Source organism: Jaculus jaculus, chromosome 19, assembly GCF_020740685.1.
Source record: "Jaculus jaculus isolate mJacJac1 chromosome 19, mJacJac1.mat.Y.cur, whole genome shotgun sequence".
NCBI lineage: Eukaryota > Metazoa > Chordata > Mammalia > Rodentia > Dipodidae > Jaculus > Jaculus jaculus.
This window is the reverse complement of record NC_059120.1, coordinates 2,010,618-2,038,111: the sequence shown is the minus strand read 5'-3', so window position 1 is coordinate 2,038,111 and position 27,494 is coordinate 2,010,618. Positions and strand designations below refer to the sequence as shown.

The 27,494-nt window shown below is 45.0% G+C and overlaps 1 protein-coding gene across 2 annotated transcripts in view; it reads left to right on the top strand.

The window, feature by feature from the left end:
• LOC101615234 (cystathionine gamma-lyase-like) overlaps positions 1 to 24,096 on the top strand; it is a 29,421-nt gene extending 5,325 nt beyond the window's left edge. For both annotated transcript variants that reach the window (XM_045138692.1, XM_045138693.1), the window contains 11 exons: positions 1,097 to 1,178; positions 2,904 to 2,999; positions 5,272 to 5,381; positions 8,853 to 8,984; positions 13,677 to 13,734; positions 15,237 to 15,314; positions 17,398 to 17,550; positions 18,522 to 18,643; positions 20,031 to 20,083; positions 23,173 to 23,311; positions 23,499 to 24,096. In XM_045138692.1, the coding sequence (XP_044994627.1) occupies positions 1,097 to 1,178; positions 2,904 to 2,999; positions 5,272 to 5,381; positions 8,853 to 8,984; positions 13,677 to 13,734; positions 15,237 to 15,314; positions 17,398 to 17,550; positions 18,522 to 18,643; positions 20,031 to 20,083; positions 23,173 to 23,311; positions 23,499 to 23,507 (1,032 nt within the window). In that variant the 3' untranslated portion in view covers positions 23,508 to 24,096. The remainder of the gene's footprint in view (positions 1 to 1,096; positions 1,179 to 2,903; positions 3,000 to 5,271; positions 5,382 to 8,852; positions 8,985 to 13,676; positions 13,735 to 15,236; positions 15,315 to 17,397; positions 17,551 to 18,521; positions 18,644 to 20,030; positions 20,084 to 23,172; positions 23,312 to 23,498) is intronic.
• The last annotated feature ends 3,398 nt before the right edge of the window (positions 24,097 to 27,494 follow it).

Sequence of the window (27,494 nt, the reverse complement as noted above, 5' to 3'; positions counted from 1 at the left end):
TAACCCTATGAAACATGCTTGTCCAGTTTGTGAAAAACAAGGAAACAACACTTTAAAAATTATTAGTAGTAATGCTGGAAGCTCCTAAATCAGAAACAGTGATATAAAGAGTGGCTGTGTTTTGTTGTGGACTGTATGAGCTGGGAGGGGAAAATAACAGGACATTGTTTGCTTGTTTATTATAAACCAGGCTGGCCTTGGACTCACAGATCCTCCTACTTCTGCCTCCTGAAAGCTGAGGTTACAGGCATGTACTAACACACTTTGCTCAAATTATAGGACGTTTTTAAAAAAATATTTTTTTTTATTTGAGAGAAAAAGAGAAAGGGAGAGACAGAATGGGTGTGCCAGGGCCTTCAGCCACTGCAAATGAACTCTAGATGCATGCACCACCTTATGCATCTGGCTCATGTGGGTCCTGGGGAAATCAAACCTGTGTCCTTTGACTTTGCAGGCAAGCACCTTAACCACTAAGCCATCTCTCCAGCTCTCAAACTATAGGACTTTTAATCAATGTCCAAATAAATCCTAGGACTGCCTCTGGCTCTCACATTCTGTAGATCCTGTAACATTTGGCTTGCCTCTTCTCCAAGGAGGTCACAAGGTTAAACAGAACGATTGGGTGAGTGCAGATAGTGTGGTGCTTACATGTAAAGGGAACACAAAGCAGAAACTGGTGAGGGACCGTGTGGAGGGACATTGCTGAGAATGACTTCCTCTGTTTGAAGTCACTTTGCCCAGCTAAGATCTGAATGAACTCTGACCACTTGTAGGGTCAGTTCCTACCTTCTTTGTCCTCCCAGCATCTTATGAACACGGCATCCATGTATTTTTCCCATTATAGGGAAACTGAGATACTTTGAAGTGTTACTTACCTGTTAGCATCCACCTCAGAAAAGGAAAATGTCTTATTCTACCCCAGTCTGGTCATCTTTGGGACCCCTGCACCCTGTCACAGCCACAATGGTGTCATGCTTCCATCTCATGTCAAGACCTTCCATGGAGGATAGTAGAAAATCATTATGGTGGATGGGCCCAAAGCTGTGGAGAAGTCCTCCTCAGAGCTATGAGGGTGAACTTTTTTTCTTTTCTTCAGGGATTTGTGTATAGCCGTGATGGAAATCCCACTAGAAATATCTTGGAAAAAGTTGTTGCAGCGCTGGATGGAGCTAAGTACAGTAAGTAACTTGAACCTCACAGTAGAATCCAGAAGCTTTTTTAAACATTTGAAAGAGATTTGCTTGTTCAAAATCTTGTTTGCACTGCATGTGGTGGTGCATGCCTTTAATCCCAGCACTTTTGAGGCAGAGGTAGGAGGTTCTCCATGAGTTTGAGGCCACCTTGAAACTACATAGTGAATTCCAAGCCAGCTTGAGCTAGTGTGAGACCCTACTTCAAAAACCAAAAATAAACTTGTTTGCCCAGAACACTGACTCCTTTGCTCAACATCCTTCAGTGGGTGTATGTGTGTCATCACCAGCTAGAAATAAATATGACCAGAGGCAAAATGGCAGTGCTTCGTATTTAGTGTTTGTGTGAATATACTCTTCATCGGAAACAAAGGCCAGTAGCCCTGGGTAGAATGCTGTCAGAAAGTCGTAGCAATTATTCCATGGACCTTCCCCTGGGAGTGGATGCTGTTAAGTCATCCTTGTATTTTCTATATACTAAATAATAGCGGTGAATATAAAAAATGTCTTGGGAGCTTGAGAGATGGCTTAGTGGTAAAGGCACTTGCCAGAGCAAAGTTAAAAAGACTAAGTTTGATTTCCCACTACCCTTGTAAGCCAGATGTGCAAGGCAGCACATGCATCTGGAGTTCATTTGCAGTGGCTGGAGGCCCTGGTGTGCCTATTGTCTTTCTCTATGTATATCTACCTGCCTTTCTCTCTCCCTCCCCCTCCCTCTTTCTCTCAAATATATATATAAAAGTCTTGAGGCTGGAGAGATGACTCAGTAACTAAAGGCAGTTGCTTGAAAAATAAGAGTCATATATATAATCATATGTGTGCATCTGTACATATAATGTATAATTTTAAATATTTTCTTCTTTGATTTTTACATTTTTTAAAAAAATATGTTATTTATTTATTTATTTATTTATTGGGGGGGGCAGATAGAGAGAATGGGCACACCAGGGCCTCCAGCCACTACAAGTAAACTCCAGACACATGCACCACCTTGTGCATCTGGCAATTGTGGGTCCTAGGGAATCAAACCTGGGTCCTTAGGCTACTAAGCTATCTCACCAGCCCTTAAATATTTTCTTGCTGAAATACCAAGGGATTGGTGCCGGGCTCCTTCCCGGGCAGGTAGGTAGTGCTGTGGAAGGACCAGGCCTGCTGGTTCCTCCCTGGCGGTTGAGGAGGAAGATGAACGTACAACAACTCAGAAACCTCTCCTGGCCACTGGAGAAAAACGACAGAGTCGGGAGTCTTTTCAAAGCAGGAACGCACAGAAAAAACTCACTTTATTGCTATGAGCAGTTGCCTATATCATGTTGGGGATGAAGGCGGGAATTTTAGGATGGGGGAAGAGCTAAGGGCCAATAGTAAACTTTAACTATTGAAATGGTAATTACAATTGCCACATGGAGATGGCAGGTCAGAAGCCATTAGGTGTCTTGCTGAGTCCTAGCTGGCCAGAGACAGGTCGCCAAACTTAAGCTAGGCTCAGGAAGTCCCACTAGACCTCACGCCTGGGCCTTTCAGAGCTCAACAGAGTGGCTGTTGTGGCGTTAACTAGGGCCCCTTAAACAATTCAATACTCCAGGCTCTCCTGTCACACCAATTATCTCTCTCTCTAAAATAAAAATAAAAAAGAGTAACGCGGGCGAGCACTAGGTGTTGGCTAAGCCTCAAATCTGCTTTGTTTGCTTACACGGGACTTGCTTTTTCTGTCAGGTTTGGCCTTTTCTTCAGGTTCAGCTGCCTCCATGACAATTACGCATCTTTTAAAAGCAGGAGACCATATTATCTGCATGGATGATGTGTATGGAGGTAGGTAACTTCTCTCATTGCTAGTGTGCCATGGCTACACTGCAGGTAATAAAGTATAAACAGCAGTGCTAGTGTTACACATTATTTTTGCTTGTTTGTTTGTTTTGGTTTTCTGAGGCAGGGTCTCACTCTAGCCCAGGCTGACCTGGAATTCACTACGTGGTCTCAGGGTGGCCTCGAATTCACAGCAATCTACTATGCCCAGTTCTCAGCCCCCCAGTAACCACCAAGAAGAACCAAGCATGCATGCAAAGGCAAGGAGCTTTATTTCAGGCTTAAGCTCAGACTCTTGACTTCAACAATGCAATGGATCCATACAAAAGCCCTGAGTAGCAGGGGGGCAGGTTTTGTATAGGAATGTGAACAAAGATGTAGGGGAATGGTTACATGATTGGTTGATTTAAGCAGTAACTGCACTTGTATATTTCTGATAGGGTTAGGATACTGGGCAAAACTGGTGGGCAGGGGCCTAGGGAAATTCCAAGCAGATTAGGTAATCTTTATTGTGATTGGCTGTATGTATCTGAGGAACTTTAAGCAAACTTATTTTAAGCAAACTTATCTATGACCACAGGAAGGCATGGTGCAGACAGTCCATTCCCCTATCAGGAAATTGACCTTGCTGGGAAGCAGAAACTTAGGCCTATTGATGATTCTGAGGCTTCCTGAGTCCTTCATTCCCCCCTCTCCTTGTACCATGAGGAGCCAATCTTGGATCCTGTTTCTGCTCCTGCAAGGCCCAAACCTATCAGAAAGCTAAGAGTTAGAGCAGTAATAGTTTTTTTTTTAATCCTAACTGGATTCACACCTAGTCGTTGGTTTATTTCTTCAGCCTCCCAAATCAGGTTGACTGGTTGATGGGGATTAAGGGAAGAAAGGGGACTACAGTAGGCACAAGTAGTGAATAATATAAGCATTAAGAGCATATAAGCTTGAGTTTGAGAGGGGATTTTTGATCGCACTTGACCTTCCATTGTGGCCAGTGGTCCTCAGGTTCAAGGAATGGTTCTGCCAGTCGGATGTGGGTGTGATGAATCCATGTGGCAATTCTGTCCACCTTTACAGTGATAGGTGTGGTCAGGACGATGATGTAGGGTTCCTTCCAGCGGGGTTCCAGTGTCTCACTGCGATGGTGACAAACAAACACCCAGTCTCCCAGATTATAACCATGAGTCGGTGGGGGAGGTCCAGTCTCATATATGGCCTTTAGCCTTGGCCATACCTCTTTATGAGTTCTAGCAAGAGATTGAAGAGATTCATGCAATTGTTGATTATCAAATTCAGCAATCAACTCTGCCTTTAAGTCAGGCAGAAATGGGGGCAGTCTCCCAAACATTATTTCATAGGGTGTTAAGCCTATCATGTAGGGTGTGTTTTGCACCCTGTAGAGGGCAAAGGGGAGGAGAGATACCCAGTTCCTGCCAGTATCCATGGTGGGCATGGTGGCCCACACATTTAATCCCAGCACTTGGGAGGACCGGGGGTGCTCCTTCTCACCCCGTGGCTCTTATAATCTTTCTTTCTCCTCTTACACAGTGTTCCCAGAGCCTTGGTGTGTGTGTTATAAGACTGAGAACAGAGTTTTAAGAAACATTTTCTGGGCTAGAGAGATGGCTTAGCACTTAAGGCACTTGCCTGCAAAATCTAAGAACCTAGGTTCAACTCCCCAGAATTAACATAAGCCAGATGTACAAGGTCATGCATGAGCACAAAGTGACACATGCATCTGGAGTTTGATTGCAGTGCTTAGAGGCTCTGACATGTCAATATTCATTCTCTCTTTCTCTCTCTCTCTCTCTCTCATCAAAAATATATATTTTCTGTTTCTTACCACTTGTGATTATCAAGTATGATTCATTTGACTTTTCATCCTTTAAAGTTGAGCATTATTAGTCTGAAGTATATTGAACAAACTACTTTATGAAACTACGGTTGCTTTCAGTTAGATTTTTGTTTTTGGAATGCTCCTCCCATTTTTGAATATTTATTTATTTATTATTTGACAAAGAAAGAAGGAGAGAGAGATGAATGGGTGCACCAGGGCCTCCAGCCACTGCAAACAAACTCCAGATGCATGCGCCCCTTTGTGCATCTGGCTAACATGGGTCCCGGGGAATCGAGTCTGGGTCCTTTGGCTTTGCAGGCAAATGCCTTAAGTGATAAGTCATCCCTCCAGCCCAACTCCTCCCATTTTTAAGGTGTGCAGGCCTGAAAGGAACATATGCTTCCTACAAAGAGTCCTTACATGTTACCTGATCATCTTCTGCCTCAGGTACGAATGAGTACTTCAGGAAGGTGGCTGTTAAATTTGGATTGAAGATTTCTTTTGTGGATTGCTCTAAAACCAAATTGCTAGAAGCAGCCATTACACCAGAAACCAAGGTAACCATTTCTCTGTGATGTCTTGTTCCCATTATTTTTGTTCCTTAGAGGGAATGATTGAAATCTAAATAATATTTGATTGAAGCCAGTGGAAACATCCATGAGATTAACATAGGCTTATGTGTCATTGGTATTATGCTGTCATTATCAGGAATGTGTACACAGTTCTGGAGTGGAATTCAAAGTATGATCATGTATCATAGTTGTGATATTACTTTGTATTATTTTAGATTTTTAAAAATATTTTTAAAACATTTTTATTTAGTTAGTTATTTGAAAGAGAGAGAGGGTTGTTATGGGGTCCAGTGTCACACAAGTAAGACCATTGACTCACAGAATGGGAGGCAAAGTTTTATTGGGTAAAAAAGAAAGAAAAGAAAAAGAAGAAAGTCTGGTATATCAGGTCTGTACCCCACAGGTTGGACTTTTAAGGTGCAGCCCCAAATTGTTTGGAGTGTCAGCCTTTATTGGAAATAACCACATGATGTTTATAGAAAAACAAAACAGGATGGGCTTTAAACCATAAATCACAATTCATATGTGATAGTTACAGCCATAAAAGTAATTTTAAACATAGTGGGGAATTTGGTGCATCTTAGAAGATGACAGGAAGGAAAGAAGGAACTTGTAAACAGGTCTGTTGGTCAGTTACAGGAAGTTCCTAGGGAGAGTGAGGTAGGCCTGGACCAGGTTCTGCCCTTAAGGAGTTTGCTCAACAATGCAGGCTGGGGTAATGCTATTCAGACCAGCAGAGCCTCCTGTTTACCTGCCATCCCCATCTGCTTAAACGAGTGTTTCATTCCATTCTTTCATGAGCTCTTACAAGGAAGTAACTTCTATTTTTCTCTAAACTAGGTATAAAGAAATGTAGAGAAATATAACATTTTCTCATTTTACAGGTGAGAGAGAGAAAGAGGCAACTAGAAAGAGAATGGGCACCAGCCACTGCAAACAAACTCCAGACACATGTGCCACCTTGTGCATCTGGCTTATGTGGGTCCTGGGGATTCTAACCGGTGTTCATTTGCTTTGTAGGCAAGCGCCTTAACCACTAAGCCATCTCTCCAGCATTATTGCAGATTTTTTTTAACCAGAATCAGTTTCTTCATTTGTGAAATGATGGTGATTCTGCCCTGCTGTAAAGAAAGGTCATTGTGGACTGGCTTAGTGGTTAAGGTGCTTGCCTGTGAAGCCTAAGGGCCCATGTTCAACTCTCCAGATACTACCTTAGCCACATGCACAAAGGTGAGGTTGCATATGCCCACTAGATGGTGAAAGCATCTGGAGTTTGATTACAGTGACTGAGGTCCTGGTGTGCCAATTCACTATCTCTCTCCTCTCTCTCTGTCTCTCTCTTTCTCTCTCACTCTAAAACAAGAAAGGTCATTGTGAAAGCTGATTGAGACAGCACAGATGGAGTGCTTAGTTTAGCACTGAGGCCTGTGATCATATTTAAAACTTTTTCCTTACAGGCACTTGGGATGGAGCACAGTAGAAGGGCTGGTGTAAATTCAATCCTCAGTGCCACAGAAAAGGTCTTTCTTGGGCTGGGAGATGGCTCAGTGGAGCAAACACCTACCGTGCAAGTGTGAGTGAGCTCTGAGGCTCAGAGTCCACATAAAGCCAGAGGCTGCAGCTCTAGCGAATCCCAGCATACCTACTGGGAGATAGGAAAATCCTCTTGAAGCCCACAGGCCAGCTGGCCTGGTGTACGCAGTGCGGAACAATGAGAGACTCTGCCTCAAGCAAGGTAGGAGGCAGGAACCAATACCTGAGGTGGTTCTGTGACTTCCACATAGGGCACACCTGCACTCGCACACATGAACACGTGAACTCACACACAAAACTAAAAAGGAAAAAAATTAAAAACACCATTTAAATTCTAGAGTAAAATTCTGGGCTGGAGAGATGGCTCGGTGGTTAAGGTGCTTGCATAAAAAGCCTAATGATCCGAGTTCAATTCCCTAGTACTCATGTTAAACCAGATGCTCAAGGTGGCACATGCATCTGGAGTTTGTTTGCAGTGGACAGAGGCCCTGGTGCACCCATTAATTCTCTCTCTCTCTCTCTCTCTCTCTTTTCTCTCTCTCTCCTTCTCTTTCTCACTCTCAAACAAATAATAAATAAAGTGCAATTCTTTTTGATGTTTAATTTAATTTATTTATTTCAGAGAGAAAGAGGGAGGAAGAGAGAGAGAAAGAAAAGAAATAGAATGGGCATGTCAGGGTCTGCAGCTGCTGCAAACAAGTTCCAAACACATGTGCTGCCTTGTGCATCTGGCTTACATGGGCCCTAGGGAATCGAACCTGGGTCCTTTCCTTTGCAGGCAGGCACCTTAACCACTAAACCATCTCTCCAGCTCCAATGTGCAAGTCTTATCAACTTTCCCAAGCCATCATTGGCAGCAGGTCATAACAGAGACTGTATTATAGATAAGAAGCTTTCCAAACCTCAGTGCCCTGAGCCCAGTGACTTTGTAGGGGTCTGAAGGGTTCTGTCAGTAGCAGTGGAAAATAGTGAATGAATTTTAGCTGCCCTGAACACTTGTGTGTGGCTAGAAGGTGTCTGAGCCTGGTTGAATGGCAGATGTGGTATTCTTTCTGGGAACCTCATTTAATTTCTACAGGAGTAAAAGAAGGACCAGGGTATGTTATGAGTAAGTCTTTTTCAACTCTTTCTAAGGATTAAAAGATTAAAATTGTACCCAAGAGCCGGGAGTGGTGGTGCATGCTCTTAATCCCAGCATTCGGGAAGCAGAGGTAGGAGGATCTCCGTGAGTTTGAGACCACCCTGAGACTACATAGTGAATTCCAGATCAGCCTGAGCCAGAATGAGACCCTACCTCAAAAAACCAAAAATAAATAAATAAATAAATAAAATAAAAATAAATAAAATTGTACCCAAGTTCTTGTTGCAGAGACTGTAGGAAGATTGAGCATCACTTACTTATCAATGGCTATCAGAACTTTGTAGGAGGGCTGGAGAGATGGCTTAGTGGTTAAGCGCTTGCCTGTGAAGCCTAAGGACCCTGGTTCGAGGCTTGATTCCCCAGGACCCACGTTAGCCAGATGCACAGGGGGCGCACGTGTCTAGAGTTCATTTGCAGTGGCTGGAGGCCCTGGTGTGCCCATTCTCTCTCTCTCTCTCTCTCTCTCTCTTTCTCTCTCTCTCTCTCTCTCTCTCCCTCCCTCCCTCCCTCCCTCCCTACCCTCCCCCTCACCCTCACCCTCTCCCGCTCTCTCTCTCCCTCTTTCTCTGTCTATTGCTCTCAAATAAATAAATAAAAGTAAAACAAAAATTAAAAATAAAGAACTTTGTAGGAGAGGCTAAGATTGAGACTTGAACCTTCTACTTTCATTGCTCATGCATTTGTATTTTAAGTAAAGCCTTGTAGCTTGTTATATATGAGATGTATTTTGTGCAGTATATTTTTATAAAATAAACTATTGTTTTTTGCCTCAATTATTGTAGCTTGTTTGGGTTGAAACCCCTACAAATCCTGGCTTGAAAATAATTGACATTGAAGCATGTGCACACATTGTTCATAAACATGGAGACATTATTTTGGTCGTGGATAACACTTTCATGTCAGCATATTTCCAGGTAAGTGAAAAGAAGCAGTTCTTCGTGGGTTTTTTTTGGCCCCATTTTATTTCTTGGTATACTTAATAAACCACATAGGTATCTGTCATTAGGAAAGAAATGACTGTTTATACTAAGATCATTATTAAACTTGTAAACTCTATTACTGACTTTACTGAGCTTTGAACTTTAATCTTATTTAATATTTATGTATTTATTTATTTGACAGAAACAGAGTGAGAGTGAGGCAGAGAACGAGAGAAAGAATGGGTACACTAGGGCCTCTAGCCACTGCAAATGAACTCCAGCTGTATGTGACACCTTGTGCATCTGGCTTATGTGGGTACTTGGGAATTGAACTTGGGCCCTTAGGCTTCACAGGCAAATGCCTTAACCTCCAAGCCATCTGTCTCTTCAGCCCTGAACTTGAATCTTTTTTATGTACACTTACATATATTATAGGTCAGTCATGTACAAATCTTCCCAATAAAAAGAAAAGCTAGACTCAGTGACAGCTTAGTGTACATCACATATATCACTACTCCATTTTCCTTCTTTCCACTTCTCCTTCCCTAAGCTCCCCACAGACTGTGCCTGGCCCTCTTGTGTCTCTACATTTTGCATGGGGAGCTTCTACTTCATTTGCTGTAGGCCATGACTAAGGGTTTAGAGGCTCCTGTCGTTGGCCATCTGGACTGCTGTCATATGATACTGTAAGCTGGTGGCTTGACAACAGGTCTTTATTTCTCATCGTTCTGAGGCCCAAAAGTCCGACATCATGAACCAGCACAACCAGTATCTGGGGAGGATCACTCCCTGCCTTACTGATGGCACTTTGTCCTTGTGTCCTCTCTGGGAAGAACCTGGGTAGCTCTCTCATACTCTAATCCCTTTCCTGAAAGGTTAGTCCTCATGAACTATTCACCTCCAATGCCTTGCCTCCTTACACCATTGCATTAGTGATGAGGTTTCTGCATGTAAATTGGGAAGACATAGCAAGCATTTGGTACCAGAGTAGAGAGAGAAAGAGTGTCTGAGAGAGAGAGAGAGAGAGAGAGAGGGAAGGAGGGAGGGAGAAAGAGTGTCTGAGAGAGAGAGAGACTAAAAGTTTAGTTTGCAGCAAAAATATGATATGAGAGAGCTAAGGAGATGGCTCAGCAGTCAGACAGTCAGAGCACTTCCCCCTTAAGCATGAGGGCCTTTTAGGCTAGAAATGCTAAGTTTGACTCCCCAGAACCCATGTGCAAAGCTGAATGTATTTATGCTGTTCTGGGATCCCACTGTGAGGGTGGGCACTGGAGAACTTCTGGGCTCTCTGACCAGTGGTGGCTCTTGGTTAAGGGAGGGATCCTGATCTCAAGGAATCATGGCAGATGAGTGACAAGAAAAGGACACCTGAAGTTCTCCTTGGCCTCTGCATTCATGTGTACACCATGCCCATCTGCACAAACTCATGCAGCTACCACACACCACACAGTCTACACATATGCACAAATACAAAGAAGAACATAATAGTGATTCAGAACTCTGAGGTTCCAAGGGTCCCCAAGAATTCATGAACTCCCAAGTTTTGGGTTCTAGCCTACCTTTAATAAAGAAATAATAAAGGCAGACTCAAGAAGGATAAATCATTAAGTTTATTTAGGGAGAAATCACACATTGGGTGGTTTATTTAAGGGAGATTGGAATTTAAGAGAAACTGAGGCCTTTAAAGAGAGACTAGGGTAAAGCTGCAAGCACACGGACTTAAGAGAAACCGAGGTTTGTCAAGGAAAATCTGAGATAGAGACACAAGAATGTGGAGAGAAGTTAAACTGAGGCTTCCAAGGGAAAATATCGAGCAGAGACCAAGAGATTCAGAGGATAAATGAGTAATGAACAGTTACACTGATGGTCAGTCTGAGTTTAAAGAGGTCACACAGATAGCAGACCTAGAGTTAGTGAGGGCACCACATACTAGATCTAGGGTGTGAGGGAAGCACCCACGTGGTAGATCCACAGAGTAAGGGAAGCACCCACATGGTAGATCCAGAGCTTGAGGGAAGCACCCACGTGGGAGATCAGAGCGTGAGGGAGGCACCACGTGGGAGATCCAGAGCGTGAGGGAGGCACCCATGTGGTAGAACCAGAGCGTGAGGGAAGCACCCACGTGGGAGTCCAGAGCGTGAGGGACACACCCACGTGGGAGTCCAGAGCGTGAGGGAGGCACCACGTGGGACATCCAGAGCGTGAGGGAGGCACCACGTGGGACATCCAGAGCGTGAGGGAGGCACCACGTGGGAGTCCAGAGCGTGAGGGAGGCACCACGTGGGACATCCAGAGCGTGAGGGAGGCACCACGTGGGAGTCCAGAGCGTGAGGGAGGCACCACGTGGGACATCCAGAGCGTGAGGGAGGCACCACGTGGGACATCCAGAGCGTGAGGGAGGCACCACGTGGGACATCCAGAGCGTGAGGGAGGCACCACGTGGGAGTCCAGAGCGTGAGGGAGGCACCACGTGGGAGTCCAGAGCGTGAGGGAGGCACCACGTGGGACATCCAGAGCGTGAGGGAGGCACCACGTGGGACATCCAGAGCGTGAGGGAGGCACCACGTGGGACATCCAGAGCGTGAGGGAGGCACCACGTGGGACATCCAGAGCGTGAGGGAGGCACCACGTGGGAGTCCAGAGCGTGAGGGAGGCACCACGTGGGACATCCAGAGCGTGAGGGAGGCACCACGTGGGACATCCAGAGCGTGAGGGAGGCACCACGTGGGACATCCAGAGCGTGAGGGAGGCACCACGTGGGACATCCAGAGCGTGAGGGAGGCACCACGTGGGAGTCCAGAGCGTGAGGGAGGCACCACGTGGGAGTCCAGAGCGTGAGGGAGGCACCACGTGGGAGTCCAGAGCGTGAGGGAGGCACCACGTGGGACATCCAGAGCGTGAGGGAGGCACCACGTGGGACATCCAGAGCGTGAGGGAGGCACCACGTGGGAGTCCAGAGCGTGAGGGAGGCACCACGTGGGACATCCAGAGCGTGAGGGAGGCACCACGTGGGACATCCAGAGCGTGAGGGAGGCACCACGTGGGAGATCCAGAGCGTGAGGGAGGCACCACGTGGGAGTCCAGAGCGTGAGGGAGGCACCACGTGGGACATCCAGAGGTGAGGGAGGCACCACGTGGGACATCCAGAGCGTGAGGGAGGCACCACGTGGGACATCCAGAGCGTGAGGGAGGCACCACGTGGGAGATCCAGAGCGTGAGGGAGGCACCACGTGGGAGTCCAGAGCGTGAGGGAGGCACCACGTGGGAGTCCAGAGCGTGAGGGAGGCACCACGTGGGAGTCCAGAGCGTGAGGGAGGCACCACGTGGGAGTCCAGAGCGTGAGGGAGGCACCACGTGGGAGATCAGAGAGTGATTGAGGCACCCACGTGGTAGAATCAGAGACCAGAGGAAAATCATGCATGTAATCAAAGTGAGAAGTTATCCAAACTATAAAGCAGAGGCAAGCAGAAAGTTGTCCCCAGCCCAAGAAACAGTGTTGTAGTCTACAGGTGAGGGGAAAGCTAGACTCACCTGTACCCAAGCAGAGACTAGAGGCAATCCAGAGAGAGCTCTGCAAAGAGAAAAAATAGCCCAGGTGGGAAGAAGATGAGAGCCTTCACATGCATTGGTAAGAGCCAATTGGATTGTAGATTTGGAGGGCAGGCCCAGAGCCAACCCACCTGGGCTGTTCATTTAGGTACTCAAGACTGTGGGCAGCAGATGACACTGTAGGTCAGTTTCAATCAGCCAGGAGTCCATTTCTGCCAAGAGTTCCGTTCTTGTGCCATGGCAAAGTGGCATGTGGGGTGGCACTCCTGTCTCTCTCTGGGCCTCATTCTCTAACTGAAACTGCCTAAAAGGAGCTAGCTTTCTCCTATACTCCTTCAACAGGACATGAGAAAAAAGCCCAGGGCTGGAGAAGATGGCTTAGCTGTTAAGGCATTCTCCTGCAAAGCCAAAGGACCCTGGTTTGATTCCCCAGGTTCCACATAAGCCAGATGCACAAGGGGGCGCATGCATCTGGAGTTCGTTGGCAGTGGCTGGAGACCCTGGTGTGCCCATTTTCTCTCTCTCTCAATAAATAATAATAATAAAAAGTCCAGACATTTTCTTGTAAGTGACTTTATACCTGGGAATAATTAGGTGTTGAAGCTGCAGCCACCAAGGGTGAATAATTGCAGCATTCCCTGTAAGGTTTTAATGATTAAATATCCTGGTTCACAGCATTCCCCATAAAGTTTTAATGACTCAACTCTAAGCATACTAGTTTGTACTTATTTGACATGAAAGTTGCTGAATGCTTGTGTAGACTGTTTCATCTGTTTAATGAGTCATAAAATGCCAATGTCTCGACTCTAGGTAATAAATTCAGGGGCCAGTTGGCAACTCTAAAGATTTGTGTAAAAACTAACTCAGGAGACAAGTTGGCCTGGCCTTCTGCTCTGCCTATGGAAGTTGGGCCTTGAGATTCTACCCAAAGCCCAGTCCAGTTTTTACTGATGTTTATTTGGATGGAGGGTGTCAATAGGAAGAAAACAGAGATCCTGCAAAAGATGTGTTTGTTTTTGCAAAGCTGGATTAGAAAGGATCAGAATGGGAGCAGAAGTGAGAATTCTAAGAGGCCGGTAGAGCGGCATGTTTTAAGTGGGGTCTCCTGTAAAATACAACCTCTCTTGTCTCCTTCAGCGACCGCTGGCTCTGGGAGCTGACATTTGTATGTATTCTGCCACAAAATACATGAACGGTAAGATAAGCACAGCCCCATTTTTTTTTTTATTTGTTCTTGTGTGTGTGCAAGAGAGAGAGAGAGAGAAAGAACACACCAGGGTCTCTTTCCACTACCAGCAAACACCATATTCTTGTACCACTTTCTGTGTCTGATTTACTTGGGCATTAGAAAGTTAAATGCATGCCAGCAGGCTTTGCAAACAATGATTTTAACTACTGAGCCGTGTCCGCAGCCCCCCACATTTTATTTTGTTAATTTTATTTGGTGATTTATAGTTTGCATGCGTGGGGTGTGTGTGTGGCGCATGCAGGTTGATGTTCCAATGAGGCGCCCCGTGTGCTTGCCTACAACAGGGAGCCCTCACCTGTGTGGTCACAAAGGAAGGGTAAATGTTCCCCTGCATTGTTCTTCTGCCTGCTGCCACTTCAGCTGCAGTCGCTTAATGACCTTGGAGTTTGCTAGAGTTTCGTTTGGTTTGGCTCCGTTTCCTGAGTGCTCTCTGCTCCCGGGAGACTGGCTATAGGTGCGAGGTCCTGCCCAGCTGTTCACATGGGCCACAGGGATCAAACCCGAGCAGCCTCTCAGGCCTCCAGCTCCTCTGCTTGCAAGGGAGTGCTCTTGACCACTGAGCGGTCTCTGCTGCACACAGCCCTCATTTCAGAGATCTTCCCCACAGATCATTGACAGTTTAGGGTTTGGCAGTTTAGTTCCTTCTGCTGTTAGGTAGAATTTCTGTGTCTTGTGTTGAAAGGAAAAGGAAGAAATACTTTGATTAAAAGATTTGCGTTTTGCTTTTTTTAAAGTTTTTGAGGTAGGGTCTTGTTCACTATGTAGCCTTAGGCTGTCTCAAGCTCACTGAGATCCTCCTACCCCTGCCACCCAAATGCTGGGATTAAAGGTGCACGCCACCACGTCTGGCTCTTTTCTGTTTGTTTCTGAGACAAGATTTCATGTATCCCCAGACTAGCTTTAAATTCACCTGATAGCCAAGGCTGCCCTTAAACTCCTGACCCTCTTGCCTCCACTTCCCAAGTGCAGAGATTACAGACGTGCTTCTCCACACTGAGGGGCTTTCACTTATAATAGACATAGCTGTATTCATGACTCATGAGGAAAGGCTTGGAATTTACTATAAAAGTTTATGCTCTAATCTCACCAGCAGCTTGGCAAGGAAGATTAGGGGGTTTTTGTTTGTTCTGTGTTTGTTTGTTTGTTTTTTCAGTTTTTCGAGTTAGGGTCTCACTCTAGCCCAGGCTGACCTGGAATTCACTCTGTATTCTCAGGGTGGCTTCAAACTCACGGCAATCTTCCTAGCTCTGCCTCTCGAGTGCTGGTATTAAAGGCGTGCACCACCATGCCTGGCGGAAGATTAGTTTTACATGTGGCTTATATTAGGTATACTTATTAGGGTCCTCAGAATTGAAAGTTTACTTAAACTTATTTGATACAATATTTTTGAAATTATAAATGAATAAGAAACACAAATTGTTGATGAAGATGTATCTGTGTTGTTTTAGGCCACACTGATGTCGTCATGGGCTTACTGTCTACTAATTCTGAAGACCTCCACAATAGGCTTCGTTTCTTGCAGATCTGTGAGTGCTTAAAAAGTCTGGATTTCTTCTTATGCCATCAGTGTCTTTATCAATCATTTTCTCATTGCTGTGAACAAATACTTGATCAAAAGCAACTCAGAGAAGGAATGGGTTTCCTTTACTTATTTAATTTTGAGGGGAAGTTTCATCATGGCTGGGAAGGCATAAGTGCAGATCTGGAGGCCTGCCTGTCACATGGCACTTAGGAAGCAGAGGGAAAACAGGAAGCGGGGCTGGGATATAAAACCTCAAGACCCACCCCCATTGACCCACTTCCTCCAGCAAGTCTTCACCTTATAAATGTTCTGCAGCCTTCCAATTAGCGCACCAGCTGTGGACCAAGCGTTCTAACTCTGCGCCTATGGGGACATTTTACGTTCAAACCACAGCAGTGACCTACTGATATTTTTTTTAAAACTGTTATGAACATTTAGAGAGAAAAAATTTCTGATATTTAGAAAAAATCCAGGAAAAAGATAAAAATATATATAGCATGCCTTTATGGAGCAATGAAATTTTCTTATTTTCATATCTGTTGTTTTTTTCTTTTCTTTCTTTTTTTGGTTTTTCAAGGTACAGTCTTGCTCAAGCCTAGGCTGACCTGGAAGTCACTATGTAGACTCAGTGTGGTCTTGAACTCACAGCAATCCTCGTACCTCTGACTCCCAAGTGCTGGGATTAAAGATGTGCACTACATTCAATGTTAATTTTAATCATTGTTGCAGTCGGGTTGACATTGCTGGTAGAAATCACCCAATCAAGAGCAGCTTGTGGGAGAAAAAAAAAAGAGGCTTATTTTTGTTTACAGGCTTGATGGGGAGCTCAATGATGGCAGGGAAAATGATAGCATGAGCAGAAGGTGGACATCACCGCCTGGCCAACATAAGGTGGACAATAGCAACATGAGAGTGTGCCAAAGACTGGCAAGGGGAAACTGGCTATAACACCCATAAGCCCACCCCCAATAATACACTGCCTCCAGAGGCATTAATTCCCAAATCTCCATTAGTTGGGAACCTAGCATTGAGAACACCCAAGTTTATGGGGGACACCTGAATCAAACCACCACAATCATTAAAGCCCAATTTTTAGTTGTAAGACTCAGTTTTTCTTAAGTATTTGAAATGTTGGCTTTCATAGTTAGGTACCTGGAATGGAAGTTACTTATAAGTAGTATATAAGATGCACTTGTACTTTTTAGTACCATTAAACCTCACTTCCTGTCTATGTTATTCAGATTCCCTCAAGTGTGGATACAGATTTAATTGCTGCTAGACTTTGATGTTAACATACAAACATAATTAGAAATAAATACACTCTTCCAGGAAATTGGCATTAAAGTAGCAATGGGGTCAACGAAAGGAGCCTGCCTAGTGCTTGATAAAATGCCTTTATTTATAGAGAATAGATGTGCAGGTAAGTAGGTCATCAACAGAGTGCTCTATAACTGTAACTGAGCTACTATTTTGTCTATGGTATGTTTCAAAGACATACAAGGCTAAACCATGAATTATGTTATTAAAGGCATATAAAGGACCATAGGTTTATATTGAAGAATTCATATTATTATTTGCTGCTGCTTTTTGAGGGAGAGTCTCACTGTAGCCTAGGCTGGCATAGAACTCACTACATAGCCAAAGCTGGCTTCAGATTCACAGTGATGCTCCTACCTTAGCCTCCAGAATGCCATTATTATACATATGGACCAGAACCCCAGCTTGAGTTCATATTGTCTTTACTAGTTGACTACCTGACTTCTAGATATTCACATTTCTTCTCTGAGAGTATCTGATGCTTCATTTTCATACTTCTTTTTTTTTTTTAGGTTTTTCGAGGTAGGGTACCACTCTAGCCCAGCCTGACCTGGAATTCACTCATGGCAATCCTACCTCTGCCTCCCAGGTGCTGGGATTGAAGGCATGCACTACCACACCTGGCTTTATTTTTATATTTCTGATCTAACAGGGAAACATCCTTTCAAAACTCACACAGCAGGCTTCACGGATGGCTTCTCGGGATCACTGTAGAGTACTTCCTGGCCCTACTCCCTCCCACGCTAACCCAAGGTGTGCTCACTTTTCAGCCATTGGAGCAGTTCCGTCCCCTATGGACTGTTATCTCTGCAATCGAGGTCTGAAAACTCTGCAGATCCGAATGGAGAAGCACTTCAAGAATGGAATGGCAGTTGCCCAGTTCCTGGAGTCTCACCCCCTGGTAGAAAAGGTCATTTACCCTGGTATGTTAGCCTTAGTTCTAAGCAGTCTGCTTATGGCAAGGCGTTCTGGGTCATCCCAAGACTCCTGTTTCTGCAGTGTTCATTTGTGAGTTTGTGTTTCCATGTATTTCTGCACCGCCCTGTGTCACTGACGCTGCCGTGTGGGGTTTTGGAGTGGGTTTGGTGGGAAGTGGACAGACAACGATTTTGGTCTTGTTTCCTGTAGCGTAGCAGATGACAGGTGTTATGAGCAGTGATGAGATGCTTCCGTGATGGTCACCCACCAAGACCCATCTAACATGGTGATGCGCTTTTCAATTGATATGCTCACCACCTTGTCAGGCAGCTGTCACCGGCTCTCACTTTCATCTGACAGTTTTTCCTGTGGAGACTTGACTCCCAGTAAAATTCCTCCGAGGCTCTCTCTGCCCAGTCCCTTCTCCTCTGTCAGCATGAGTCCAATGCTAGAGTCCAATCCCAGGGTGCTCTCGTGGATTCTCAGCCTTCCTGTGACCCCTTGAGTTTCTTTTTCTGGGCTCTGAAAGGGAGTGGTCTGAGTAGACATGATCATAGTTCTTCTAGCTGTATATGATAGCTGACTGTGTCCCCAAGGAAGGAAAGTGCACATGAGGTGAAATCTTTGCCTGGCATTTTGGTGAAGAGATGTTGTCTGGGGTACATCTTGGCTGGGTTGGAGGGACCCCTGAAGAGATTACAAGAGGGTGTGACTCCAGGTTACAGGGACACATGTGCAAGCATCCTGGGAGAAACAGAAGTACAGTGTTGCCGGCACAGTGTCAAGGCAGGTGGTGTGGGCAGAGCACGGGAGGTAGGAGAGGTGTCAGTACCAAACTAGGGAAGGGGACAGCGACCAAAGCAGTTGCCTCACTGTTGGGCTGGCTTACAGATGACGTGAGGGGACAGTGAGCTGTTCCCCCAAAGGTGTACACATGAGTCTGCAGTGAGACTTTTGTCACGCCTTGTGGTCGCAGGGCTGCCCTCTCACCCGCAGCACGAGCTGGTCAAGCGCCAGTGCACGGGCTGTCCTGGGATGATCACCTTCTACATCAAGGGCGCTCTGCAGCAGGCCGAGGCTTTCCTCCAGAACCTGAAGGTAGGTAGGAGGGGCTCTTCCCCTGGAGGTGTCAGGGTCCTTCCTAGTGGGTGGTGCGCACTGGGAGTGCTCTGCCCGTGGCCGCACCCATGAGCCCTGTGGCTTGACAGCTGGGGTGCAGCGCGGTGTGAGCCGTGCTGAGGGAGCACGTGAGTGTTCAACCCAGCCCGCCCTGCTGTCCTGGCAGAGGACAGCGTATTCCCACGCACTGGTGTTCACCTTCACAGGAAGGTCAATGCTGCTGTGTCCATGAAATGTTCTGACACCCAGTTGTCTCCGCCTCTTAGAGGAGCCTCTCCTCACCTGTCTGGAGACAGAGCTTCCCGCACATGAACCCATAGGCAGAGCACATACGAACCACAGCAAACCCTAAACATAAAGGTCTTTTCCCTCCTCTGCTGGCAGTTCAATGAAAGTGCTAATAAGGATAAGTATTAATAGGTGTGGATAAATTATGCACGTTTAGAGGCTTTTATAAAGGGTAATCATATTTAGGCCAAAATGTAATCATTTTGAAGTTTTGAGCTCATGCCAAATAGTACTTAAGGATATACGTATCTATCAAAGCACCCACATCCATATGTGTATACAACTATGTATATGCAAATGTGTATACACACATATACACATGTGTCCATTTACATACATAATTCTCAGCTTTCTTAGTGTTGCATTACTCCTTAGAGCTATCATGGTTGGCTTATTTAAGTATAATATTTAATACTTAACATTTATTTAGGTGTTATATAACTAATATGTTATAGGTGATTGAGTTTGTCAGTCTATTTATTTACTTATCTGTTTATTTTTGCAATGCTAGAGTCCAATCCCAGGGTTTTGCATAGGCTAGTCATGTGTTAAACCAGTGAACTACAGCGCTTCAGCCTTTTATAAAACTGTTGACTCAGGGTCTCACTAACTTGTCTAGGTAGGCCTTGAACTTTAGATCCTCCTGTCTCAGCCTCCTAAGTAGCTGAGCTCAAGTCCTGGGATATTTTCATGTTTAAAGTACAGCATGACAACCAGGCGTGGTGGCGCACGCCTTTAATCCCAGCACTTGGGAGGCAGAGGTAAAAGGATCACCGTGTGTTTAAGACCACCCTGAGACTACATAGTGAGCTCCATGTCAGCCTGGGCTAGAGTGAGACCCTACTTTGAAAAACCAAAAAAATAAAAATAAATAAAATACAGCATCTCTAGCTGGTAAAATCAGAATGAATTTGTTTCATTTTTTTCCCCTCTCTGTTTGTTACCTGATGCTTAAGTCTGTTCACAGATACCACTATCATCATACCCTCTGCACCAGTGACATTTCACTGAAAATATTACTCCAGATTTTACCATTTTTATTTCATTAGAAGATCTAAATTCATGTTTTCTCTGCTAGTTATTTACTCTGGCTGAAAGCTTGGGAGGATTTGAAAGTCTTGCTGAGCTTCCGTGAGTATATTTCTGTTTGTTTTCAGTATTCATTTCATTTCATTTTATTTCTTTATTTTATTTTTTATCATTTATAATTTATTATTAATTCTTAATTTTTTATTTTAATTAGTTGATTCTTATTTACTACTTTACCTGATTTTTTTTATTGAAATGAGGGTCTCATGTTGTCCAGGTCAGTCTCAAACTTGGACTCACTTCACTTCACAAGTGCTGGAAAAGCAAGCATGTGCTCAGATATTAAGGCTGATGTAAGCTTTAATGGTTGGTTGAGTGGAAGTAGAGGATGACACAACTAGGGATATAACAAGAGATATTTAATGACAGAAAACATGTCACTAACTAGTTAGAATGGACTTTAATCCAGTCACATGGAGACCTGATACAGTCTCAGTGGGCTAGGTACTGCAGTGAGGTATTTTTTCCTTTCCTGGTGTGTGTGTGTGTGCATGTGTGTGTGTGTGTGAGAGAGAGAGAGAGAGAGAGAGAGATTGATTACAGCTATAACTGCTCTATGCTGTCTGACCCAGTGGCACTGTTCTTCCTCAGCTGGTCTTGGAAAGGAAGCTGGAGACTTTGTCCTAGAAAAGCTATAATCAAGGCCCTCTGGGAAGTAGACAATGTGTTTCTCCTGAAATTACTTTCTGCCTTTGCCTGTCAAAGCCCAACTAGACACTGTTAAGTCTGTTTATTCAATCTGTAGATCAAATCTTTAGTGGCTTTAGACACTACCACATTTTTTGGCACTCTAAGCCTTTCTCTGTGTGGCCCAGTAGTACACCAGAGGACGTTAGAGCAAGAGTAGACTGAGCTCATGCATCTAGCAGCAAACTGTACAGAGAGAAACAGACCCAGAAGGTTTGGTTGATATTCTGATACCACATGAGAGCATGTGACCACTTCACTCTCTCCATGCTTTCTACCGGCAATAGTGCAAGAGGGAGGGGGAGCCTGGGTCTGGGGTGGAGATGTGTTCCCAACAATTCTGAAACCACTATGCTTAGTGGGCTCAAATGGGATTAGTAATTAATATATTATTATGTACTGGTTACCTCTCCCACCATACCTAGCATTCCTATATATGGCCATGACCACATCTTCTGTTATTGTCTAATAGTTTTCACCTGTTTTAAGTGAACATACTATTTTCTTTTGTTTTGTTTGTGGCAGGGTCATATTATCTCAAAGCCCATGCTGGCCTCAAACTTGCTCATCCAAGGATGAGTTTGAACACCTGATTGTGCTACCTCTACTTCCAAAGTTCTGGGATTAGAGATGTATACCACCATGCCCAGCACTTACAATTTTATAGTTTAACCTTGATGCATATTTATGTAATACTTGTGTCTTGAAAGCACTATATTGTCTTCAATACACTCAGATTCCCAACGGCTAGATATATTTTCATATGCATAGTTTTAGGGAAAGTAGTCTAACAAAAATAAAACAAAAAAATGACATCCAAATAAGGAACTGAAATAATTGAGATACCTGAGCAGTTTGTGAGTCTCCAAGAAGATGCCTGCCAGTAAGTCACCTGCACGAGAAGGCACACTTAGTGTGCTCAGCTGGCTTAGTTCTCACAGCAATGAAATGTGTGCTGCTGTAAGATTCCTTCCTTAAGATAGATTCTGCTGCTTTATGTAGGGATTGTGTTTCAAGTTGTTTGGCCCTCAGACATGCAGCTGGGGCTGTAGCCCCAAGACCAGTGAGGAGTCAGTTGAGGTCAGGGCTGTCTGTCCTCTGCCATTCGTTTCCGCTCTCCCACCTCTGCTGGGGCTGGAGTGGCATTGCAATCAGAAATGAAGAAGTGGAGCCAAGGCAGAGGGCTGGGGTCCCAGCCTGATGAACATAGTCACCCCGTGACCTAGAAAAGTTTGGCATCTTCACTAGATCTCAATTTAGAGAACACAAGTGAGGGGGTGTCCCTGAGCTAATGCCTTGATTCATGTGAAGGTATAATAAATACTACTATGATTTATTATTTTTTATTGCTCTTTCTTTCCTCCCTTCCTCTCCCTCTTCTTCTGTTTGGACTGGTGATTGAAATAGATGTTGCTTTAATTAATACCTGTGGAAAACTTAGTAGTTGTTTCTATTTTATCCATTTTTTTAAAAAAATTAATTAATTCATACAAACAAACAATGTGGCGTGTTGGCCTGACAAACCCCTGGTGGTACTGCTTCATCCTGGTAAGGCCCAGGCATGAGGACTGCCGGCTCAGCTCCCAGAGGGTGTGGGGACACAGTGCATACCGACTTCATCGCTCTCCGAGGCTAACATATGCTCTAACCTTTAGGAAGGAAGAGTCTGCCATGCACTTTCAGGAGGGTGAGGGTGTGGGTGTGTGAAAGCTTCAAGACCACACCTGAATCTCCCCTTCCCCTTCCCCAACACATACACACACACCAGGTTTGAACAAGGGAGGAGAAAGCAGCATTGCTCCTAGTGGACTGCTCCTGGCAATACATGCATAGGAACTACTTCCTTATCTAAGGTGAGGAGATCACCTTGTGCAGGATTCTTGGTTCTTCCCAGCCTTGTACACATGAATATGATGACTTTCCAGTTTGGAGAATTCTTCAAACTTCTCTGCCATGCTTAGACGCTGGAATTCCTGATGCTCTTGGGATTCTGTTAGTGGTCCCAGATCTGCCACAGAAGGGCCTGCTCTGGGTTACTCCATTGGTCCGTCCACGGGGAGTTGAATCTGAGCTCTTGGTTCCAGAGGCTTCTTCTAAGTAATTGTCCAGCAGTAGGCTGCTTCATATGGGGCCAAAGCCTCACTCAGGCAGGTGGTCACATCTGCACACGCCTGAGGCTGGCCTCTTCCTCTTGCCCAGTGTGCTTGACTGGCATCTACAGTCTCTGCTTTGAAGATATGTAACTAGTGATGTCAACCACTGTATTTAGGAGATGGAAGTTTGACATTTTCTTCTTTACTGTTTACCTTTGAATAATTTTGAAGGTATAACAATTTGGCGACAGGAATATTAAAATATGGATGGCAATAGCAGCATATGGGACAGAATGGTGCACACACTGACTTGTGATATAGTAACAAAAGTTCATTCACATCTACTTCCAGGGCAATGATGACCCATGCATCAGTGCCTGAGAATGACAGAGCCTCCCTTGGAATCAGCGACACACTGATTCGCCTCTCTGTGGGCTTGGAGGATGAAAGCGACCTGCTGGAAGACCTAGACCAAGCTTTGAAGGCAGCAGTGAGTCGTGGGTGTGTGGGTGTGTATGTGTGTCACCGTGCAGAGTGGCCACCCTGTGACCTTTCCCCCTCCTGCAGTGGATGTGGTACACATGCAGGAAACTCAGAATGAGACCGAGGGCAGGGGCACTGAGGAGAGCCTTGTCGCAGAGGGATGCTGACACGCTTCTCTTGTGCACTGCTAACAGCACCCCTGAGGTGGAAGCCATGGCAGCAGCCTGAGTGCCGGTGAAGCTGCTTCCTGAGGAGACCAGGTCTGGATAGCCGCGGGGCCACTGGCGAGCCTCTGCAGAGTGTGCCAGGGAAGACTGAAGGACATGATGACCTTGCACAGCCATAGCCTTCTGGGGATCTTTCCTGTTAAAAACCACTTTCTGTGTCTTGAAAGATGGTTCAGTGGTTAAAAGCATTTGCTTACAAAGACCACCATCTCAGGTTCATTTCCCAAGCCACTCCGATAAGCCAGACCAAAAAAAACCCAGCTACATATGTCTAGTGTTGGGTTGCAATGGCACAAGGCCCTGGTATGCCCACCCCCCCCACACACACATCTGCAAATAAATAAATAATTTAAAAAGTTACTGTCTCTCTATAACTGACATGTCATTTCTGCTAAAATTGGTAATTTTGCTATATATTTGCCTCTGAGGAGGTGATATTTGTGTTGCTTGGGGGGGGATCATATCTTTTTTTAATAGATTTAGATTTATTTTCATCATGTTAATAATACTAACTCAATTTTGAAGGTTTGAGAAAAAAATAAGTCATTAAATGAATTTTGTTAAATCAAGTGTGTGTGTGGTTTTTGTTTTGTTGTGTTTTGTTTTGTTTTTCAAGGTAGGGTCTTACTCTAGCCAGGCTAACCTGGAATTCACTGTGTAGTCTCGGGGTGGCCTCAAACTTACAGCTGTGATCCTCCTACCTCTGCCTCCCAAGTGCTGGGATTAAAGGCATCGCCACCATGCCCGGCAAGTGTGTTTTTTATAATGTTGAAAATTTTTATTTAGAGCAGTAGTTTATATTTAATTATCTTAAGACAAGAAATATGTACTTGACAAGCCTACTGTGTAATTCTACTGATTGAAGCTTACTACTTGTGACTTTGCTTAATTAAATCTCATTATCCAATGCATCCCACTGTGACCCTCCCATGTTGTGTGGCAGGAACTCAAATTCCTGGGGTTTTTTTAGTTCCCTGCAGCTGCTCAGAAGCCTCAGCCTCTTGTGTGAATTTTTTTTAACTTTTTTTTTAAATTATTTTTATTTATTTATTTAAGTGCCAGAGAGATAAAGAGGCAGATAGAGACAGAGAGAAGGGGCGCACCAGTGCCTCCAGCCACTGCAAACAAACTCCAGATGCATGCGCCCCCTTGTGCATCTGGCTAACGTGGGTCCTGGGGAATTGAGCCTCAAACCGCAGTCCTTAGGCTTCACAGGCAAGCGCTTAACTGCTAAGCCATCTCTCCAGCCCAGCAATATCCTACCGCGTGCACCAGCACAACCGGCTTAACTTCTTTATTGATAACTTCCATAAACAACAGACCATGATTGTAATCTCTTCCCACCACCCTTCCTTTTCTCTCTTCCCAACTCCCTCTCCATTGAATGCCTTCTTTCCACCTAGTATGTGAAATTTTATAAAGAAATTGAATTATGTCCTCAAGTTTTAATATTTTCAGTTTAGTTATTAATTATGGCACTTTTATACTTTTTCCACTATTTGAAATAGTATTTGTTGAAGCAAAGGAAGATGAGTTTAAAACTATATAGTTATTACTTCATACTTAGCAAGTGAGTGTCCTTGGGCCATGAGTCTGCCAGATTGCTAAAACTGATTTTGAATGGAGGGCTTCCTGTCCTGTATATCACATCTTTCCATGAACACGTGTGTCGGCTGGTGGATGGACGTTGAAGAATACTTCTGGGGGGCGGGGTTACATGGTCACATATTCTTATGTGTTGTCCAGAAGCTGAATTATTATGTGCATAGAATGGAGGTTTTGTCTGTGGAACCAGCAGAATTTTGAGGCAGGGCCTGGCACTGTGGTTTCTGGCAATCTCGAATTTTTGCCATCACAGGAACTTGAGCTGAGGAAACAAAGTCCCGCCAGATGAGAGAAGCCATGGCTGTTTATTCAGAGCTGTGATGGCCAGAGAGTGAGCAGCAATCACAGCCTCACCAGGGACTGAAAAGCAGGCATGCGATGGGGAATTGCAGGGAGCAAAGGAAGGAAGATTTCTGGTGGGCTATAGCCCAGGGGCCACAGTTCTCCCTGGAAGCAGATCTGTTTGGCTGAAAAGAGGAATGCTTTTGGTTTCTCTGCTTGGACTTGAGTTGAAACAGGTCTATCTTAGCCCAGCTGTTTTTATTATTAACCCCATCCTGTGTGCCAGGGGTTGAGCGTTACTAAAGTTATTGTTTCCCCCTCTGGATTGTTGCTGGAGCTAGCAGTCTGGCTTCCCACAGGTCTGATGACAACAGGCTGACACAACACATTGACAGGTAATAAGGTTGATTTCCTGGTCCAAGTTTTGTTTTTGACAAGGTATGTATGTTTAGTGTTTCAGGCGTGTGGGAGCATTAAATTACTACTGTTGTGATGGTCAAAGATTCTGCAGATAAACAGGATCATTTGTATGTGTGGTGTATGTGTGGCTTATGAGATTGTGAAATTTACAAATTAGAAATTTGTGGGGCAAGGCAGGTTGGAGACTCACCTGAGCCCCTCCAGTCTTGAGTCAGGTCTGTGGAGCACACCAGGTATGCTGGAAACAGGCAGCGTTCAATGTTGCAGGCCTCAGGCAGAACCTTTGCTTCGGCTGATGGGGTGAGGCCTACCCCATGGCAGAGGTCCATCTCTACAGCAGTGTGGAGCTGGTGCTGATGAAATGAGAGGACACAAGCACAGCAGACATGGCAGAGCATCAGGGCCATGCTCATTGCTCCTCACAACCTGGGGAGTTATTGCAGTTTAGGGACTTCACGCACAGCGTCTGGTTCCTGTACACCACTCCATCAGCAGTTCACACTGAGCTGGTGATTCCTAGTTTACCCCTGCCATCCCCTCCCCTTCAGAGGACACTGGAGGGTTAATAGACAGCTCTGAAAACTAGAGGGAACTAAAGAGTTAATAACTCTCCCCAAGATCAGCAGGCCATAAAGAATCCTCAGAAGCATGGCCTCAACAGGCCTGTCCACTCCAAAATGATAAACTAACTTCCCTCAGCTCAGAAAACCATGAGGGAACAGAAACCATCTGGTGAGTTATCCTCCCCAGACAATTTGGCTAAAAAGCTTATTCTGAACAAGGACACAAATAACCACAACTCCTTATCTACTTCCCTTGGACCTGCAGCTGGAATAGTCTGGTTTTCTTGGGATCCCCCTTATAAGCTTGAACCCCAGCCTGGCCCAGTGCTTCAGCCTTTGTCCCATGGGAAAGCTGAGGCCCCTCACTGTTTCTCTCAATAAACAGTCTGTCTGTAGAGATCAAGTCCAGTGTTTTCTTTTGCTTTTCTCTTACATTTTCCTTACATTTCTGGTGTCATGACTTGGATACCCCTAGGGTTTTTGGGCTGCATGCCCACCCCTCTCCTTGTCGGTACCTTCCTGCCAGTGTTTCACTCTCTCAGGAACAGAACAAGTCACTGTGCTTACTACTATGAACTAAACAGCCACCTACGACCTTAAACCTTCAGTCTTTCCAGCTTGATACCTGGAGCCTTCTTCCTTTTCTTCTTTTCACCCTCTCCCACCTGAAGTTTGAATGCCAGACTAGAGGCCTCTCGCCATGTGATCTGCTGCATCCACATCCTCATCAAATTACAACTTCAGGACAAGGTATTCAGTCTTGGTCTGTGGTAGAGGTGCCCCACTGCAGAACTTAGAAACTCTGGGAGTTTCTTACTTTTCAGTCCATGGGTGAGACTCCAGGAACCTCCCATGGTTGTTGCAATGGACATCCCAAGCCTTATGAGTGTGAGGACGCTCCCTCCTAAACCTTGGGTTTCATTTGCCCTCCCTAAACCTGGGAGATGTCCCTAGTGGCAGGATTGACCACTCTAGTCCTTGTCCTCCAAAATGGGCTCCAAATTATCTGCTCCAAAAGACATTCCATTGGCATGTCTCAAGGCTAATTTAAAGGGACTCGAACCTCCTGAGCTCCTGCCTGCCAAATTACTGT